This window comes from Aristolochia californica, unplaced genomic scaffold, assembly GCF_029961685.1.
Source record: "Aristolochia californica isolate CCGP_79_NKW_82.1479 unplaced genomic scaffold, dmAriCali1.0.hap1 SCAF_2, whole genome shotgun sequence".
In the NCBI taxonomy this organism is placed as follows: Eukaryota; Viridiplantae; Streptophyta; class Magnoliopsida; order Piperales; family Aristolochiaceae; genus Aristolochia; species Aristolochia californica.
The window spans coordinates 6,768,182-6,788,957 of NW_027181881.1; the positions used below are offsets into that span (position 1 = coordinate 6,768,182).

The 20,776-nt window shown below is 39.5% G+C and overlaps 1 protein-coding gene across 2 annotated transcripts; it reads right to left on the minus strand.

The window, feature by feature from the left end:
- Window positions 1-13,120: 13,120 nt before the first annotated feature.
- Window positions 13,121-19,127, minus strand: LOC137956163 (polyamine oxidase 1). Of its 2 annotated transcripts, XR_011113221.1 has the most exons (11): window positions 19,048-19,127; window positions 18,712-18,961; window positions 18,489-18,617; window positions 18,324-18,385; window positions 17,912-18,066; window positions 17,115-17,258; window positions 16,832-16,981; window positions 15,932-16,186; window positions 14,732-14,813; window positions 13,855-14,401; window positions 13,121-13,615 (listed from the first exon to the last, which is right to left on the minus strand). XR_011113221.1 is itself a non-coding variant. In XM_068803530.1 (10 exons), the coding sequence occupies exons 1-10, from the start codon at window positions 19,097-19,099 to the stop codon at window positions 14,199-14,201; spliced, it is 1,482 nt and encodes a 493-aa protein (XP_068659631.1). In that variant the 5' UTR covers window positions 19,100-19,127; the 3' UTR covers window positions 13,657-14,198. The 2 variants fall into 2 exon arrangements, 1 of the variants encoding a protein (XP_068659631.1); XM_068803530.1 differs by lacking the exon at window positions 13,121-13,615 and having other exon boundaries at window positions 13,657-14,401.
- Window positions 19,128-20,776: the final 1,649 nt, after the last annotated feature.

Below are 20,776 nucleotides of genomic sequence, written 5' to 3' on the forward strand. Positions count from 1 at the left end.
GGAAAATAAAGCACATGGTGGCCCCAACATCTTATCTTCCTTTGATTCCCATTACCCCATTATTATTTGGCAGCCTTTCTCCTATCGTTTTTTATTTGACTGTCATTTATCCCTTTGGCCAACCCTTTTAGAGTGTTGCTTTGGTTGATTCCTTTTATATATATGGGTGTTTTTAAGTCCTTTGATAATTTTTATTGGTACCATTGGGTTTTTTTATCGTCGTCCGAAATCATTTGAGGTTGGTTTCGACTTATTACCCATTTTACCCTTTGAGAGTGTGTGTCCGATGTCATACTTATCCTTGGGACAACGTGATGGAGGATCTTATTACTACATCTATGTTATTTGTTTCAAGTTAGGATCATTGTCATTACCTCCAAGCTTGAGGAGTGTTGGAAGATATGATGTAATTAGGGAGTTATTGATGTAATTAATTTATGTTTCTTGTCTCTTCTTCACTCCTACTTTTACTTTATAATACTATACTTTTATCACTTATAAATAGAGTTTAAGGGGGAGGGTTTGGACTAAGTCCATAACCTCATTCTTCCTCCGATTTTACTCCCAACATGTCTTCTTCTTTTTTCTCCATGATGTAATCCATGGAGTCCTGAAAATCAATAACAAGTTTTATTGATGCATACATATGTTTTAAACTTGTGAAAATCACTTAGGATCAATTTCAACCATCTTTTGAAAACACACTTGGTGATTTGGCACTAGATTGATCAATCAATATTTGCCATTGATCAATTGACCACAATGTGCACAAGTAAAAAATGTTAGATATTGAACTGAATTGTACCTTTACAATTGATTAAGGGTGGTATTTATACAATTTAGAATAGAAAATATAAGCTTTACATGAGAAGATAATTACAACATGGGATAAATACAATGGGATCTTATCTGATAATTGAAGGGATTATGCTAATCCCTTATCATGCCCCCTCAAGATAGCCCATAGTTAGAGAGGCCAATCTTATCTCTTAGCAACTGATACTGTGAATTTGGTGTTGGCTTAGTAAGGAGATTTGTTTTAGGGTTCTTGGAAGCAAAAGGACGGGAAGAACAACGGCACTGGTAGCAGTGGGGGCAGACAGAATTGGAGAGAAAGCACATTGTCTGAAGAAGAGATGTGTTTCAAGGATTCTTGGAAGCAAAAGGACGGGAAGACCAACGACACTAATAGTGGTTGGGGCCAACAAAATCAAAGAGACCACATCATCCGATGAAGAGATGTGTTTTGAGGCTTCTTTGAAGCAAAAGGACAGGAAGAGTAGCGACACTGGTATCGGCTGGGGTAACTTTCGGACATTATGTCCGCGGAACCCTCGTTACGCCCTCAAAAGGTGGACAACGTTCATTCAAAGATCGAATCCGATCATACTGTTCAATTCTAGAGATGGAATGAACAAATTGGACAAGGGGTGAACACTCCCTTCTTCACCACTGAGCCCAGCAACAGTTGGAATCAAGTGAAGCTGAGTCATGACATAGACTCAAAATATGTATCTATGCTTTATGCATATGGATTCATAAAACAGATGGTACTTCACTCCACCGACTTATCAGTGTTGGAGAAAATGCCAAAGAAAATTATGGAGGCTTGCAAAAGTTTCATCTCCATAACAAAGAGTAAAGGAATTCGACTTCATTTCGTTTCTTGTATTGCTAAAATTGTTACTGACACAAAGATGTTTCCAAGAATTTCTGTCGTGACTATTGAAGGCATCAAAGAAGGTGAAGCAAATATGGAATATGATCCCAGACATGTTCCAAAAGCCAAGCCTTGCCTAGAAGCAGTCTGGCCAACCAGGCGTAGCCGCGGGCTCAAGAACCTGATACAGCTCATACAACAGCTGATTCAGAAAAAGAGAAGCTTTGTCTATAAGACCTCCGTCCCACTGACGATCGTCTCGAAAAGCTATAAAGAGACTCTGACTTCCGTCCAGACTAGTCTCGAAGCCACGCTGAAGAAACTCCTCGGAGGAAATATCCCCTTCAGCAAAACAACAAAGGAAAGCTTCTGCCAGATGGCCCAGAAGACTTTTCCGAAGGAGCACACCTGTAAATTGTGCACAGAAAGGTAGTTGTCTGAATGAGCAGTCAGCAGCCACGTCAGCAGACTAGGCCCACAACGAAATCAAAGTCAGCAAAGGCAGCTACAAATGTCATCAATGACGGCTACACCAAGTCAACAATGATGGCTAAAAAAGATTCCTGCAGGTCATCATCATGATGTCACACGCAGAAAAGACATTTCTACCCCTGCTTTCGGTGCCGAAAGGTAATAATGCAAGGGCAAAAATGACACGCCAAAAAGACAAAAGTTACCCTTTGTCTTTAAACACACACCTTTCAATCAAGGGTAAAAGCGGAAGACATGAACGATCTTCAGCTATAAATTCGACGCTCCTCCAGAGGTTGAGACATTTGAACTCAGAGACTCTAAATTCGAAAATGAAGCAATTTGAAGTTGGAGCGACTCGATGAAGGCGATTTCCGACAATCTTTCTCCGACACGTTCCTTAAGCACGGTATGTGCTTAACAGCCGAAATGGCTGAGTAGAAAAGAGGGAACCGACCGGTGCCACGGTCAGTAACTTCGGGAGTTATGTAGCTAAGTAGTTTTTTCTTTTCCCTTTTTTAAGGGTATGTATTTAGTTATGTTTTTATGTTTTGAACAATGTTGTTATATTTTCCGCATGTTTGTAATATTGTATATTTGTTATTACTGTTCATGTTCCGCATATATAAATATGATCTCCACAGTAGTTGTTATTACTGTTCATATTTCGCATCTATATATATAATCTCCACAGTGTTTGTTTTTACTGTTCCAAAGTTACTGTTCAAAAGTATTGTTCATTTTTACTATTCATGGTTACTATTCATGATTACTATTCATGTTTACTGTTCACTCGTCAAAAAGAAATAGTATCGAAATAGTGCCAAATAGGACAAAAGCTAGAGACTTGGAATTATTCGGCTACACTCCGAGGTAGAAAACGAAACGGAGTTGTGCTCTACCTTGTTGAAGTAACCATGGAGCTGCAATAGTTAATAGGAACAGCTTGGGGCCCTTTGGAGACCGTGAGGACCGCATCGACGGAATTGCCCACTTGGTGGTAAGTCGGCAGGAATAGCGTCAAACCCCGAAGAAGTTCTAAGTAACAGCAGAAGTCATGTTGGGCCTATTAGATAACTATGAAATAGACACAAACGAGTATATAGCAGTGACATGTGGTAGGAAGTAGGAGAGTGATGTGAAGGTAAAATGATAGGACTGATGATGTGTGACTGTAGGAATAGTATTGTGTGAGTCATCGTTGTTTTTCGCTTCCTGTAGCCAGTGAGTAAGTAGAAATCCCTAGGATTCTAGTTCCACTGCCCTTATCCTTAGGTTCTCTTCCACTGTGTGTGCAAGTCTATTAGAGACTTTGTGTCGTTGATATCATAGCAATAGTGCGAGTCTGCTAGAGACTCGCTGTGTTTAAAATGGTATCAGAGCCGAGTAGTAGACTTGGTTTTAAGTGTCAAAGAAGTCAAAGCTTAACTTTGATTCTTTCTGTCTAGGTATACATACTCCCAAAGATTTACAGCCCATATCGATCATATCCCATGTAACATTTGTAATGAACAAATATACTAATGTACAGGAGACCCCAACTGGTAGGTCAGAAGGAACTCAACGGTCCTTCTTATGATACCGTGTTGAAAAATGGACACACAAATGTTTGTCCAATAATAGGCTATCCACATGGATGGCATGACAAGAATAATCCAATATTAAATAATATAATGGATTTAGTTGGTGATATGCATCACAACTTCTTTATGAAAAGATGCTAGAAAAAATACACCCCAGAAAGTGTTGCTTTCCTATGCTTAGGAATAGAGAGTGACGTTAATGAACAAGTACAGTAACTCAAGAGAAGAATTAATGCCCATCTTGAGGTATTTAAAACAGGAAACACTGAAGAAACAGTACGTTTCCTTACAGATCTACAAAGCTATGTGGATCAAGAAATAAATCCTTCTAGGATCTTAGAACCTATCCGAGAAGCGAAAATAAAAATGGTTAACAACAAACCATGTAAAAAAGAGTTACAAGAAGTAATTTGCAAAATATCTTCTGTAAAAACTCATCACGGAACAGATAGAGATCGTCTTATACGAGACATCTGCGCCTTAACTCAAAATGTGGAATTGAGAGAACCAGTTATACTACACATCTCTCATTTCATCACCTTGTATCAATTGGAACAATTGATTGAACTTCTGTTCCAAAAATTAGAAGAGACCTCAACTCATCTAAAATTCCTAAATGTCTGAACAAATAGGAATAGACTGTACTTCTCTCCAAAACAGTGTTCATATACATCATGAAACACAAGGAGAATACGATGAACATCCTAATCTTATGCAGGATGGACAAAAGTGGACAATAAGTATCCCTCGGATAACTGAAGTCTACAACAAAGATTGGATAGAATTCCAAAAGAAATCCTTCGTCTTCCAGAAGGAACTATCTTTAGAAATACAAGATACCGACTCAAGTACTTTCTGCTACAGATTATTAAGTGAATCTGACTTAGCTAAAAAGATTCAAATATGTCCATTATGGACTAGTTCGTATAGGATTAGACCCCTTAATACGAATCAATCAGAATTTACCCTTCATAGCAGCTATAGTCGATAACTCTGTGAAGAATAATTTTGAAAAAGCCCTACTCGGAGGAGTTAGAGCAAACTTAGGATTAGGCCCAATATCCTTTACAACATGGCCCAATCTACAAATAGATTTAGAAGACAAGCACATCCAAGATACCTTGTCCGTAAAAATCTATACAGACAACTGAAAAATCTATACAGACAACTGGTCGAAAAATGGAATTCAACCAGGAAGAAGAGTCATGCGCATACTTGTATGCATCGTAGCCCAAGGAATCAACACTGGAAAGGTTCCAATCAAAGATTCAACGAAACTCACAGAAGTAGCCAAAAACATTGGTTATTCTAAAAACTTGACCATAGAAGAACTCGACCCTAGAGAGTTAACATGGCCAACAGAATGGGTAGTCCAACCTTTGGCACCCAGACACCTTCCCCTCTCTCGAAAAACCATAATGGAGATAGAAGGAAAACTAGTGATCACAAACACTAGATCCAACTTTTCCATCGAACAGGACAGACCCTCTACCTCAACAAGTAGAACTTCAAACAGTGCCCGTTTCGAAGGAATAGGAAATCCAAGGCCCAATGCTTATGTTCCTCTTCACATAGATGATGGCACATAATCCATACAAAGCCTTAGGTCCACCTATAGGAAAGAGTGACATCGTCACCAATTCCAATCAAACCTTAGAGTGTTTTAGTAAGACCCTTAATAGGTTAGAACAAACTGTTGACAACCTCCAACAGAAAATAGATTTCCTCTATAATGAACATAAACATAGGGAAATAATAAAGTGTCAAAACATCCTAGAAAATATTCTAGAAAAGATTGACCATGGAAATAGTTCTGTTTTCTTCCAAGAGTTAACAGACCTTAAACAAAGTTTAGATAATCTAAACAACGATAAAATGCACGAACTTTTAACAGAAGTTTTAGCATTAAAAGAACATCTAGGTTCAAAAGAACGTCTAAGTTCTCCAGGTCCATCAAGGTATAAAACACCTTTTACACCTTGGACACCAGAATGATCTATAAAAATAAAGTTTTAGATCGTTTAAAATTAAAAAGAGAAAGCCATGACCTCGCTTTACTCCAAAGAACTCTTCAACCAGAAGATAATACAATCCCAGCAATGGTATGGTATTACTATTTTTGGGAAAGATATTCTGATCGCATCTACAACCTTAGATGCAAGATCAAGAAAATTAAAAGATAGCTAAACCTTTTAGCTTTGTAAAATGATCTATAGAGCAAGACTACTAGATCAACTTTGTCTGGTACGGTCAATGCAAGCCCAAAATTGGCAAGCCAGAGAAACTCTCACACCAATAAATGAAACCGATATAGCTTATCAAGCATATCTGAATGAATGGTGGAGATTAACCCGTAGAGAAATTCTACTACGGTATCTGATAAAAAAGGTTCAACGGAAGCTTCAAGAATTAGCTCTATGACAGAGTTTTTCTATTTAATGGATATGGAAACTCCATTACCATTGGGCCTTCCTGACATCACCGGATGGCTTAAAAACCTAGTGTACCTTGCAACACCTTGCATAGCACCTAGATCAAAAAAGGATCTAGCACCACCTGCCTTTAGGATCGCTTCAAAAGCATCATCCTCCACCGATGATGAAGTTTACACAGAATATAATACCTTCGGTCGCCAACCGATTTATTATGTTCAAGAGGAAAAACCTTCCTCTAGTAAACAACAAGAGCAACACGACAGTGAACCAGAAGCCTGGGAATCTGATGAAGTTGCAGAAGAAAATACCAAGAAAATAGACTACTCTGCTAAAGACAAAAAGGCAGATGATCTTGGTAAAAGATTTCGAATGCTTCATGGTAGAGACCATTTTGAAGCAGAAACTTCAAGGGTACGAGACACCCACATGGAAGATAGCTTTCAAGATAACTTTCAAAACCGTACTGCGGTTCACCCGCAAGAACGAGAAAGTTTCTCCCACTCCAAAATATCCCTGGGAGGACAAAGGTATTCGACAAAATACACAAATGTCGATCCCTCAAATGCTACTAAGGGACACCAAACCATAGATAACATAAACCCTTTTGGATTTTACCTCAACTTGGATTGCCCCAAGGATGGAGAAAAAGTCTTTAAAGATTGGGAAAGAAGCATGAGCAATGCTGCAAATATGCATGAATCTTGGAACCAAGAATCAACATTTAATTTCTTTACCATGCTTTACAGGGTAATGTAGCTCATTGGTGGGACAACCTTCCCGAAGACCAAAAACGAGCTAATACCTCAATATCGATAGCCAATATCTTGAAAGGATTAGTGGCTAAAATATCAAAGGAATTTCTAGGAATACATCCAACCCTAGAAACCTACAATGAGAGTACTAAACAAAGAAAACGTTTAGAAACTCTTCAGAAATTAAACAAGTTAAAAATCTGTAATATTTTTTTTTATGAGAAGTATTACTACGAGTTTGCAAGTTACTTCTATAAACTGCAAAAAGAAGACCAGAAACCTTATCTGTCTATCTTTTATGCAAAATTGCCAGAACCATTTGCACATGTAGCTGAAAAAGACTACATTACAAAATATTGACAAAACAATCCAGAACATGGTAATTTAACCATGGATAATTTCCTAAACATTGATACTTTAGGAAGAAGACATCGATTTGTACAAGACATGTTGGCAAATCTGTGTGAAGCCCAAAAACTACAAAAGAAAAGTAGTAAGGCAAATAAACAAATATTATGTTGTTCGAATCAGAACAAAAATGTAGGAGCTTATGGTTGTAAAACCACCCTCCATAAGCAACGAAAATATCCTAAGAAATTTCAACAGAAAAAATTTAGGATACAAAAAAGTTCTATAACAAGGTATACTCCTAAAAAGAGATACTTTAAGAAAAGAACAAATTCTGGCCCCACCACATCTAGTCAAGGGTCAAATGCATACTGCCCAAAGGGGAAAACCCCAAGCAAATGCAAATGCTGGATATGCCAGAAAGAAGGACATTTTGCAAAAGATTGTCCAAATGATAAACAACAACGGCGGTACAGTACTTACATGTTACTAGCCGAAGAAAATGGATTGGAAATCATTCATTACGATGACATCCAATCAGAAGATGAAGTATATGAACTTCATCTCGAAACTGAGTCCTCCTTCTCGAAAAACTCAAAGAACATGTCGGACTCTTCAGGCACCTTCTCTGAATGAGTATCCGCATAAACGCAGAGCATGTCACATCTGGAAATTCTTACACGGTCATGCTTAAACTACCCGGATATATCAAATTCCATATACACTCTATCGTAGATACAGGAAGTTCATATTGCCTAGCCAGACAAAATCTACTTCCCACGGATCTATGGAAAACACTTCAAGTACCCCTTCAAGTAACTGTTGGCTCAAGAGAAAATATATCTCTTCCTGCAGAAGCCCGAAACATTCATCTCGACATTGGAGGTGAAAAGTTTATGATTCCAAAACTCATTAGTTTAGGATCAAACATAAACTCAGGACCAGATTTAGTCCTAGGAAATGAATGTTTCATGTTTCATGCCCCTATAGAGCAAACACCAGCCTACTATAAACTTCGATGTCGCACTCGACGTGAAATCGATAATACTGTTGTGTTTGTCTACGCAGTAAAACCCACCGAAGCCTATGCCATTTTTGGCAATGGAGCTATCCTCCATCAGGTCTTCAAAAAACGCAGCAAGCGTGGTGATGAGATTCCTCCCTTAGAAACTCTGCTCCTCGCTGAGTCCTGTGTATCTGAAGTTCAGCAACTTCTAGAATCCACTTGTTCTAAGAAACCCTTAGAATGGTGGCATAAACAAAAACCATATGCTGACCTCGAACTTCTTGATCCTGAAAAAGAAATCCGAGAAAAACCTATGTTTTACACTCCTGATGTTGAAGAATTCTCAAAACAGATAAATGACTTGCTAGCTCAAGGTTTAATCCATGCAAGTTATTCTCCACATACATCTCCTACTTTCCTGGTATGGAATCATGCAGAGATAAAATGAGGAAAAGCTAGAATGGTCATTAACTATAAAAAGGTTAATGAAGCCACAAAAATGGATGACTACTATCTTCCTAACAAATAAAGATTAATAGCTGTCATAAGAGGAAAACAATGGTTTTCTAAATTTGATTGCAAATCTGGGTTTTGGCAAATTCGTCTAACCGAAAGAGCTATTCCCCTTACTGCATTCAGTTGTCCTTCAGGACATTATGAGTGGCTTGTAATGCCCTTTGGGTTAAAACAAGCACCCAACATATTTCAAAGAAGAATGGATGATATCCTCAAACCATTCTTTAAATTTTGCTTAGTTTATGTTGACGACATCCTAGTCTTTTTTGAAACCAAGGATCAACATAAAGAGCAATTACTTAAGGTCTTAAATGCCTTAAAAAATGCTGAGATAGCACTCAGCAAAAAGAAATCAGAGTTGTTTAAAACCAAGATAGGAGAAATCATTCTTCAAAATCATATTCTGGAAAAACTAGCTGCTTTTCCGAATGAAATTGAAGATATAAAACAACTTCAACGTTTCTTAGGATGCCTAACATATGTTGAACAATTCATAAAGAATTTAGCAGAAATTAGGAAACCCTTTCAAAAGAAACTAAAGAAAGACGTCAAATGGGAATGGACACCCACTGATAGTCTAGAAGTAATCCGGATCAAACAAATGATGAAACACCTCCCGGTGTTAACTCTACCCGATCCAGATGCAAAACTGATTTTAGAAACTGACGCCTCTGATCACACTTGGGCAGCAGTCCTAAAATACAAAATCAATGATTCTGAAAGAATATGCAAATATACATTAGGAACATTTTCACCTGCTAAAACAAACTATCATTCTTATGAAAAAGAAATTTTAGCAGTAAAGAATGGGATAAAAAAGTTTTATATTTATCTCGCTCCCAAAGAATTTTTGGTAAGAATTGACTGTAAAAATTTTGTTTATTTTATGACAAGAAATTTAGAAGATTCACTTTGTCGCGGTAGATTACTCCGTTGGCAGCAATGGTTCTTTCAATTCTCTTTTACTGTAGAACACATTAAAGGAGATAAAAACTATTTACCTGATACTCTTACTCGAGAACTTTCTTGTGTTACAAACAGGTAAAATGGATCCCCTCAGCAGCACCCTGACGGACCTCGCAGCAGCAATTGCCACACTCACGGTATTGCACTTAACCCTACAGTCACTATTCAACAGTCTTTTAGTTCTCTCAGAACGAGGAGACATACATGAGAATTGTGCCCGTTACGGATTAAGTGGAGAAGTTTTACAACTCAAGGTTAAAGAATTAACCAAAGAGTTAAAAGAACTCACTCAACGGCATGAAATGCCAAGCTCCTCCGGGACTTCTACCGGATCTCCATCGCGAGAAAAGGAAGTCACAACGTCAGCTAATCAGCAGACGGATGACTTTAGTGTTTTGATAAACACAGGTCGACCCTGGATTTCTACCGGTCATGCCAGGCATGAAAAGGAAATCACAACCCAATCTTCTCTGAAGATAGGGGAATCAGGGATTTCTACCTGCCAGTCTAGAGCTGGAAAGGAAACCTTAACAATTTCATTGAAATCGGAATCAAGGACTTCTACCTGTTAGTCTCGAGCTGAAAAGGAAGTCTTAACGGATCCATCCCTGATGGAAACGAACTTGTCTAGTAATGAGAAATCATTCAAGACAAAATTGGTTACGTCTGAGTTGACAAGGTTGAAAAGCCTAAATAAACCAGATAAAACTAGTTTTAATGAGTTTGAGTTTTTAAAGATCGGAGAGAGCACATCATCTGGCGAAGAGATGTGTTTCTTTTTTTTGTGCGATTTTGCATGTGTGTGCTCATCCATGCGTGAATGGTACATGTGTCAGATAGGGGCATCGGGGGGAAAAATAATTTTCCCTCGAGACTTAGGTTTGGCTCTGCTGAGATGATGCAATTTGAGGAGAAGGTTGGTGCAACGCAAGAGAGCATGGTTGCCGGCAGAGCTGACGGCTGTGGTAGGCTGCCTCAGTGAAGATCGACAGTGACGATGATAGTGATGATAGAGGTGATGGTCAGAGACGAAGGGAATGAAGGCTGCAGATTTGGGAAGGAGGTGATCACGATGTCTGGCAACAGGCGAAGAGTCAGAATAAGATGATGGCGGATCGAGCGACGGAGGCGTTGGCTGATGGTGGCGATGAAGGTGACAGTAGGAGCGTCGGCATATACTGTTTTGTGATGGTGGTGATTGCTCTGGGAGGTTCAAAAATGTCGGGTGAACAACAAACAACGATCAAAAAGCTCAGAGAAGAAGGAAAGGTCGTGGTGAGGATTTTGTGGGGAGAGATGCGGCACTGGCAATGGTGTGAGGGGGCAATTTCGAAGAAAATATTCAGAGGAAGACTTTTGCAGCTTCACATAAGGGTCATCGTGGATGGTCGGGGGGAGGCAAAGAAGAAATGGTGGAAGTAAAGGCTTTTGTAGCATTATGGATGGCTGGAGGAGGCAAAGAAGAAATGGTCGAAGTAAATGCTTTTGAAGCATTGCGAATGGTTGGGGGGAGGCAGAGAAGGTTGTACTAGAGGTGCGATGGGCGGAGATCAGGTACGGTGCGACAATGGGAGAGGGCGAGGTGAACGAAATTGAGAGCGCATCGTCTGGTTGGTTCAGCTTGGGAGGGTGTGGCAGAGAGTGACTTACGAGTGGAGAGACAGAAGAAGCGAAAAAAAATGAATGGCAAATGCAGATAATCAATCTGCTCTAATACCATGTTAGATATTGAACTAAACCTCATTTTTACAATTGATTAAGTGTGGTATTTATACAATTTAGAACAGATTGATAAGTTTTACATGAGAAAATAATTACAATTGGGATCTTATCCGATAACTGAAGAAATTATGTTAATCCCTTATAAAAAAAATATAAAGCATGATCTATCAACCAAGGGTAATTGATTGATCAACCAGAACATGACCAAACTGAATTATAAAGCATGATTGATCATTCCATGTGAATTGATCAGTCAATGATGTCCGAAAAATATAAAATTCTGAATAATGATCGATCACCACTTGACATTGATCTATCATAAGTTTGTCAACCAGGGACATAAATCATGATCAATCATAAGAACATCATTGATCGATCATACCATTGATCAATAAACCATTTTTTGACAAAAATATAGTCATAATATCTTTCTCTAATGAATCAATGGAAAGTCATCTTTCAATAGATGGGTAAATAACAATTAGTTTGCTTGGGGAAATTATAAATACCCCCACCAAAAGTTTTTTTTTTTGAGAACTTAAAATCATTTATTGACATACCTACTGCAATCTTAGCATTCAATCTTGAAATTCCCTCCTAAATTCATTTTTGAGATAAAAAGAGTTTCAACTTGCAACTCATTCCACTACTATCAATTCTAACTTCTTGCACTCATTTAGTCAAGTTCCAAAATTAGTTCGAAGTGTGCATCTAAGTTAGAGGTTTCGACAAATCAAAGGAGAAGGTTGTTTCTCCAAAGTTCAAAGGGTGTAAACTTTTCTTTTTTTCTTGTAACTTTTATTTTATCTGAGAGGTTCATCTAGAACCTTGAATATAGATTGAAGAGTTTGCCAGAGATGGAATCCATATCAATCTTAAGGGAGATTGCTTGTAACCATGTATTTGAGTATATAAGTGGTTGAAAAGAGAATTAGAATCTCTTTTGTATAATTTCAAACTAATAGAACTTATATTGGAGAAATTTCTCAAACAAAAATTCTTGTGCAATCCAATATGGGAACATTGATAACAAAAGATATGAAATTATTGTAATGTGTGCATGTTTTACTTTTACTTTTACTTATATTTATTTTAAATTGTATACACTTACTTTTAATTGTAAATACTCAATTCACCACCATTCTTAAGAAGCCACCCGGGCCAACAACAAAGAGAGATACCTGATAGACGGTGTTGGAAGAAGTTTGCATCTTGAGCAGAGGAAGAAGCAGAAGAGGGCATCAAGAGGATAGCTTTTACATTTTTTTGCCATATGATTTTTCATCCCGTTTTGCCTAAAAACTTTAGGTGGAAAATTAAATGATTTTTCAGGTAGATATGTGTTTCTAAGAAATATGAGTGCTCTTACTATCCCTGAAAATGTATTTCTACTTAGAAATACATTTCTATTTTTTTTTTCTTGGAAAAGACACCGATGTGACCTTAGAATAGAACCAGTCAATCTGACCAGAAATCAAAACAGTAGATGGGTAATAAGAGGGAGCCAGTGTGTCGTATGAAATTGGAGAGAATAATTGAAGCCTCAATCCTCTAGGTCAGTACCTGGAAATTAGAACATCCCACGAATGTCAAAAGAATTCCAGTTGTTATCGTGTTATTGATAAAGAAGCATTGGAGGGTCCCGTTCTCATGATCAACTATTTGCTGTACTACGTGTTGGAGATAATTCATAGTTTGTGAACAGGAGATGATTGGGATACAATGGATGCTATTCCACTCATAGCAGATGGGGAGTCCGACCAAACTAAGATGGACTATCACACCTTAACCTTGGACTTCCTAGGCCTTCTACGAAGAGGACAAGATGTATAGGAACAAACAATTTTTTTGACTGATTCCTTGAAGATCAAGGGCAATAACTGCAGCCGACATAAAACCAGTAACAACCGACAACGCCAGAACCACAAGAGTATCCTGTGTTTTTCCAGCAGCGCCGGTGAAAAGAATTACCAGAAAATCCACAAGTCAGCAAAGGTCCCGGATGCCAACAAACAAATCGATGGAGATCTGGAGTGGCACCCGTCGATAGAGGTCCTGATTGTGCGGCGGCTGTGCATGCTGCTGTATATGAATTTGAGTGATTTTCCACTGTGGATAGGATATTCTCTGTTTCTGAACTCTTAAAGGATATTTTGCTGGACGAAAAAGAATATACACACAAGGGACAAAGAAGGGAAAAAAAACAAATTTAACCATTAATAAAGCAAGTAAACAAGACGGACGCATTACATTAAAACTATGAATAAACGAGAGGAGAACAAATAATCCAATTGGTTTCCTGGAGTTTCCAATTATACCCATTTTCTTGTAGTCCGTAAATCCCCTAATGATTGAAAATAATTTTTCCTAAAAAATATAGTAAGTCTAATTATACCTTCCAACGTAAGTGAATTGAGACCCTGGTGGCGCTGAACATGGTTGATCAAGTTCCGTCCTTCCAACCTATGCGAGCCCTCAATAATGCGCTTCGTTTTCCTTTTCCCATTTTGGGCCCCAATCGCTTCCTTTCTCTGGTTGGTTCCCCTCTTTGGTGCGACCAAGGCCCTTGAGCACCTTAACGCAGTGGAAGTATATGTGCTGTGGTCGCAGGCGTGAGAGTTGGCATGCTGTCTCGACTTCGCTCTTATCGCTTGCAGGCGTGGCTGAGAAATTGTAATTCGACGGAAGAATTCTTGTCCAGTAATGTTGTAAGAATGGGATGTGGGTGGCGTTTGATAGTCATTTGATGGCTTCTCGTACCACTAGCTTGCCGTTGAGGAAGAGTTCTCTTGCAATGGCCCATTTGTCAAGGCCGGAAACACCTTCTTGTTTGGTCAAGCTCAACGAGGCCAGCAATGGCTCTAGGAGGAAAAGCCCAGAGTCACTCTTCTGATCCTTTTCCCTCCTAATTTCCTCTAACAGTGCTTTACTCGTGTCGATGCCTGTCATATTCACACCAGCAAAATTAGAAGCTGCTCATACAGGAAACTGACGCATTCCTCCAGGAAGGAATCCTTGAAGCTGACGCATCAATCAGATGCATACTGGTAAGTGGAGGAATCAGAGGGAATAAACAAAATGGATAATTTTAGGATTTAATATAGTGAGACAGCTGATGGAAAAAAAATTATGTAGCGATACCCGGAGAGCATCTCAACAGCATACCTCCTCTTGGGTCTTGGGCCCTTGGCCCTTTTAAAAGCATATGGAGCCATAATTGCTTCAGTTAAAATAAAAGGAGCGGTCAACAGAGGCGGGACATTTTCACGTACCTGAGAGATAACCACCGTGAACGTAACCATTGAATCGCTCGCTAGTGTGTTCTCCAGTGAAAAAGATGGGTCCTACAGGGGTCTGCACCAGGACAAACAATAAACGCATTTGTTGGAAATGACCAAACAGTGCAAAGATATAATTTATGCTGGCTTGCCCGTGACGGGAGCCAAGCTACAACTGTGAGCAGAAGTAAATACTGAACAGTGACCTTGTTAAAGAATAGACCCACCAGGGCGTAATGGCACCAACTCAATGGTCCACATCAATGAAGTCTGCCACTTTTTTTATTTTTTTATTTTCAGATCATGACAAATGACAAACGAGTCTTAGGGTCGGATAGATTCAATAAATGAGCCAATTTTTTTGGCAAGAGGGAAGAAATCAAATATTACATGGAAATCATTGTCTAAATAGATTTCCCCTCGATAGTTTGAAAAAAAAAAAAAAAAAAAAAAACTGTCAGAATACCTGTCTTCTTTTGAAACTTGAAAGTTGAAACTACTGTAGGAAAGTTTTGAGCTGCTTAAATCTAAAATATTCATTTGAGCACTGTAAAATACAATTCGATAAACAATATTAAAAAAATACAGAACATTCTTAAAAGTAAATTTTTTTATTGTAAAAAATTATCTTAATTTAAGTGGTTATTCTGAATAAACAAGCTCTGGTGGCCACATCAACACAAAAAATCTTTAGTTAAAAAAGTATGTGAATAAAAAGGGTAAAACGTCCACATAATTTTACCGAGTCCAACTGTTTCAAATCAGGAGATAATATAGCACTGAATTTAGGCACATTAATATATTAGGCAGGTATAAAACAAACATGTCGCTATTCTTGTCATGGACATGTTTTGTCTTTGTAAAGACAGGTACTATCAAGGTAAACAGACAGCACGGTTTAAATTTCAAACTCGAAGAGGACATCTAAGTCTTTTGTCAGAGAATCAAAATTGATTTAGGTTACTTTGTATGATGGGCACATGTCATTTATCAAGATAATTACATGAGATATTGAGGGGATATCATCAGGATTTAATAATTTAACCACTCTCTATTTCTCCCGATACCACCGATACATGGTATCGGATTTTAAGACTTCCGATGTCAAGAAGGACAGTGCTGTTATAGATTATTGTTTTTTATTTTCTTGAATGAAAGGGGGAAGATGAGGGAAAAGAGAAGAGAGATGCCTACCTTGACGTCAGTGAAGTCGTGGTCGGTTGCAAACATCGGGTAATTGCTATAGCAGCCACGCTGGAAGCGATTGTTCCACCACTTAGGGACGAGGATGTGGCTCGCATCGGGAATATTTGGCCCGAAGATATCCCTGAGACAACTCATCGCCTCCCTCAAAGTTTCCTCGTCGCTTTGAGACTCCACACGTTTGGATTCCTCGTTGGTCAGCGTTACCACCAGAATGTTAGAACCCAGGTATGCATTCTCCATGTGCTGACGGCGAGAACATGCACCAACATTTCCAACCCAACGTTAGCAAACTTTCTCGTAGCAACACCCAACTCATTCAGCTTTATATTAATAAAAAAATAAATGTGTTTGGTGGTATTACATATAAATGTGTGTAGTAACTATGTTTGTAATAATGTACAGACTAGCCGGGATTAGGTTATAAATCATTAGATCGTTGCTTAGTTGAAGAGTTCACGTAAGCGGCAAGTTACGGAAACAAGTGGAAGGTACTAGGTCGTTCCCCCACGTGCAGTGGCGCACACCAAAAACACAAAAGGACAAGAGAGAAGAAAAAGCCTCCTCTCTCGTGGGTCCAAAGGGACTAAATAACACTAAGATGAGCAAATAATACGAGAATGATTGCAGAAAAATGACGCCGAGTGATGAAAGATTTTCTGAACTGGAGTGAATAAAAGATAAACTTTATTCCACTAGGCTCCATCTAACCCGCCCAAGCACAACCCTTGTTTCAGAAATCAGACTAAGGATTACTAAAATGAGGTTGAAACGGTGACTTGCATGGTTTGTAGCAGGACCACGTATGATCGACGTTAAATTAGTGTATAAAAAGAGATGTACACGAATGCAATCAATCATATAATACCAAAAAGGAAATTTTGGACAAACCTGCCAAAACGTGTAGAATCCTCGCTTCTCGTGGGCGTAGAGGAAGAACTCCGTCCCAGGTCCACAAGGCCAGAACTTGTACGGGAACTTCAAAAAGATCTTCGTGTAAACGATCACGTCCAGCTTTGATATGGCCTCTGTTTTCCATTTCTGTCATTTTTTTGTTTGTAGTCGGACAAAGAAGAAAACAAAAACAATATGAGAAAAAAATTGAAGATTATCTACATCTATCACTTCTCTGTAATAAATAATGAATACAAAATAGAAAATAAAGGAAGAATACCGGCAAGCAGGGTGAGAACGTGATGAGGTCGCTTTGGAGTACTCCCAAGCTAACGGACAAAATCAGGTACTTGGCATTGTAAACACACTGGTCCTCCGTTGTCACTGTGACGCCGTTTCTCGAGTATTGCACTCTCCGAACAACCTGCCATAAACCCGCGAAGCCCTCGTGAGAAGTAAGAGACGTAACGTTGACTGACATTGCCTACGGCCATAGGTTTACCATGGTCAAACGAAAAAGTAAGTGCACATCCAGTATCAATTGCATACCCCATGGGTCATAAATTCCCTCCCCTCTCCATCACACATCATGAATCACTAGTGTTTGCATTAAAAGCAATCAAAATGCGAACCCCGTATGGCGGTATCCCGATCGTTTTTCACAGTTTAAATCCTGACCACCGAAAAGTAAACAGCTTTCCTCCTACAGCTAAACAGGTCCTGAAGGCATCTCAAGTAAATGCCCCTCGTCTGTTTTCACCTTTCTGCTTTTAGAAAGGGAAAACGTCAGCTTCTATCATGTCATGTGCAATCGACACAGAGGTGATCAAAGAGTTGACTGGAACCCAATGAATCGGTTTCTTTATTAACTTTTGATTGGTTAATATCATTATCGCGAGCTCCAGGCTGAGAGCGAGTCCCAACTGCATACTAATAAAGAAGACGAGAGCAAAAAGGAAATTCGGATTGTCTCAAATTGAGGTTTTCTTGGATTATTCTTATTTTTTTATATGAATAATCGAGACAAACTAAAGCATTAAATAAATGCAAAAGCCAATTAGTAGATGCGCCTTCTACCTTGTTGAGCTTTAGGCGGTCGTCGACGATCTTTCCATCCTTGGTAAGAAGGAAATTTTCAGCCATCTTATGGAGCAGGAAGTCATATCCTCTCTCGTCCGCTACCAAAAACTCGCGCTCCCCCAGATCTGTGTATGTGGCAATGGGCTCCACTTCTGGAAAAAGCATAAAAATTGTAGATTAGACCCACAGCCATCATATGCGAAAGGGCATGAATATAGCAAAAAATACACTGTGACACCGAGATGTATCTTGCATTCCTCTATATGATTCATCCAGGTCGAAAATGAGTAGAAGTTCATTACTATTGTACCAAAATATTGAACAAAAATAATGGATTGTTCGTTAAAAAGGACAAGAGAAACACAGTTTTAATATAAAATAAGCAAAGATGACGGAATTAAGCATTAACCTGCCATTTCGAAATCGTGAAGAATGAAATCGATGGCGAGCTCGATAGGAGTCGATGGGATCCTGCAAAACCGATCACATAAGTTGACTGAATTTAGGTTAACATATATCTTCTTTTATCAATAGCGGGAATGAAAATTTCCTCTTTGGAGTGGAAGAGAATTACGAAGAAACTGGTTCGGACTCGGTTGACACTCCGTGCACCTTCGCCTCCTGATTCCTAAGCTCCCTAATTGCATTCTCCACCGCTCTGCTATATGAATCTGCCGCCAAAGTGCTCGGAAAAGTCTTTCCACTGGAAGAGAGAAAAGAATTTCAACTCACTTTTGTAAAAAAAAATTCTAGGCGAGACATAACAAGGGATACTAAAAGTTGAACAAGGAAAAAACCTCCGGTCATAGATGTTAAATCTAGCATTACTATAGTCAGAGTAGCAAGTGCGAAGGCCAGATTCGGCAGCCAGTTCCCAAACCGGATTGGACTCTTTTCCTCCAACGCCTTGTATCCATCCGGCGCCAATTTCCACGAAAAGATCGCCAAAAGCTTCTTTACGTATTCTTCCTCCAATGCGATCCGTAGCTTCCAAAACGACCAAATCCTCCACACCGTTCTCCGCCAAAACCTTTGCAGCTGCAATTCCTGCTAAAACCGCAACTATATTAGTCGATCGAGCAAGCTAAAGTCCAAGAAAAGAACCGAAAAGCCGAAGGAGCATGGCCGGTTACCGGAAATCCCTGCACCGATGACTATCACAGAGCATCCAGAGAAGGAATCCATGTAAGAGAAGGAAACGGAGAGCGCGCAAAGAGCGCAGCGAGCGATTCCGAATAAAGAAGTTGCGGTAGCGGAGGGCTAGCGGGAAGGTGCTATTTATAGAGCGGAGGAGTCTTCGTAAAGCGACGAATATAAAAAAGAAAAAGAAAAGCTATTAACGAATTGACAACCATACCCTTTCCTTACTCTCAACGGCGGGTCTGTGCACACGCAGATTAGTGACTAATTCAGTAATTTAACATGCAATATCGTCGGAAGCCACGTCGCCGTGTGGTCAACGTCGAAGGTGAAGAGGGCATTGAAGGGGGGGGGGGGGCAGAGTCGGCAACAGGGCAACAGGGCAAGTGCTCCTCGCCGCTGACGTGGACAGAGAACCTTGCACGAACGAACAACAAAAGTTTCGACAAAACAAGAACTCCCCTCAGTAAGTGGGCCTCTTCATTCCCACTAAGTAACTGGGCCCACTAAGAAAAGAATAACTCCGGTTTGATGCGGTAGCCGATAAGTGCAAATTGCATGAGTGGTGGCATCGGTTCGATTCGCCCCCCCCCCCCCCCCCCCCCCAAGTTGCCGCGAACCCAAAATCCAATAAACGCAGGCCAGAAGTTCACCGAAAAGGATAAAACAAAACCCTTTCCTAGTACTTTTGTTAAATGGGCTTAAGTCTTGTCCATCGCTTCCAAAGACGAGTCCACCAAACCGAGTTTTAAATTTAATTTTTAAGTACACGTGTGTTTTGTTTGATAGCACGTGAGAAACGCGTAAATCCTTCAAGGAGGTGTGAAACGGAACTACGACGAAAGAGAGCTGAGACGGTCCCGCCCGCAACCGCCGTGGGGACCGGGCTAAAGCCTTCGCCCTTCGCTCCCTCTCTGGATATTCTTTAAGGGCAATTCTTCTCTACTTTGAGCTGCTCTGGATAAGCTTTTGTGGGTGGGTTTTATGTTTTAAATTCCTTATTGGGTTACGATCAGGAATCCTGTTCATATTCATAACTCCTTCGTCCCAACAACTTCCCCAGTACGTGGCTTGAGAGGATTGCTTGAGGAGTGATCTTTTTTTCTTTCGCGGAAATATTATAAAATTGATATAACGCCAATATATCTACAGAACCCATGTGAGACCCACCATTATCATAGTCAATGATTCTATGACATGATGCCCTTGTATGGCTTCGAAGGAATTAGGGAGTCGCTGTTCTAGAAGGACAAGAAAAAAAAAAAAAAAAAAACACAACCAAAAAAGTCCATTAACGACTTACCTTCTAAGCTAGTATATTGACCTCCTTGTAAGAAGGTATACATTCATGATTCGTATGTGAAAGAGGCTCCGCCGCTCCTTCGCCAACCCCACTTCTGATGGAAAAGCTTCTTCCATCACAAGCTGTCTGAACGGCCTGTGTATTGAGAGTTGAACAGCGAGCATCAACTTCCAACCGAGATGCCCAACGATGAACGGAGTTTATCATTGTGGTGGGGAGACCAGTACTGACTTGCTACTTCTTTCTTGCACTCGATCATTTGATAGAATCCATCATTCGTTTCACATTTCAGACTGCCCTTTCCAACGTACAGTAATGACTAACAAGACTGCTTTTTAGAATTTCTGAGTTTAAGGTAGATTAAGGAAGACCTCCAGACGTGGAGACTTGTCGTAAGAAAATGGTTGGAGATCGACTCT

What these genes read in the sequence shown, in the direction of transcription:
- LOC137956163 (XM_068803530.1), bottom strand. Translation starts at nt 19,099, where the DNA reads ATGGATTCCTTCTCTGGATGCTCTGTGATAGTCATCGGTGCAGGGATT. An exon ending in CATCGGTGCAGGGATTTCCG is followed by an intron (nt 18,962 to 19,047) that starts GTAACCGGCCAT and finishes CGGTTTTAGCAG; the next exon opens with GAATTGCAGCTGCAAAGGTT. An exon ending in TCACGGTGGTTATCTCTCAG is followed by an intron (nt 14,402 to 14,731) that starts GTACGTGAAAAT and finishes TGAATATGACAG; the next exon opens with GCATCGACACGAGTAAAGCA.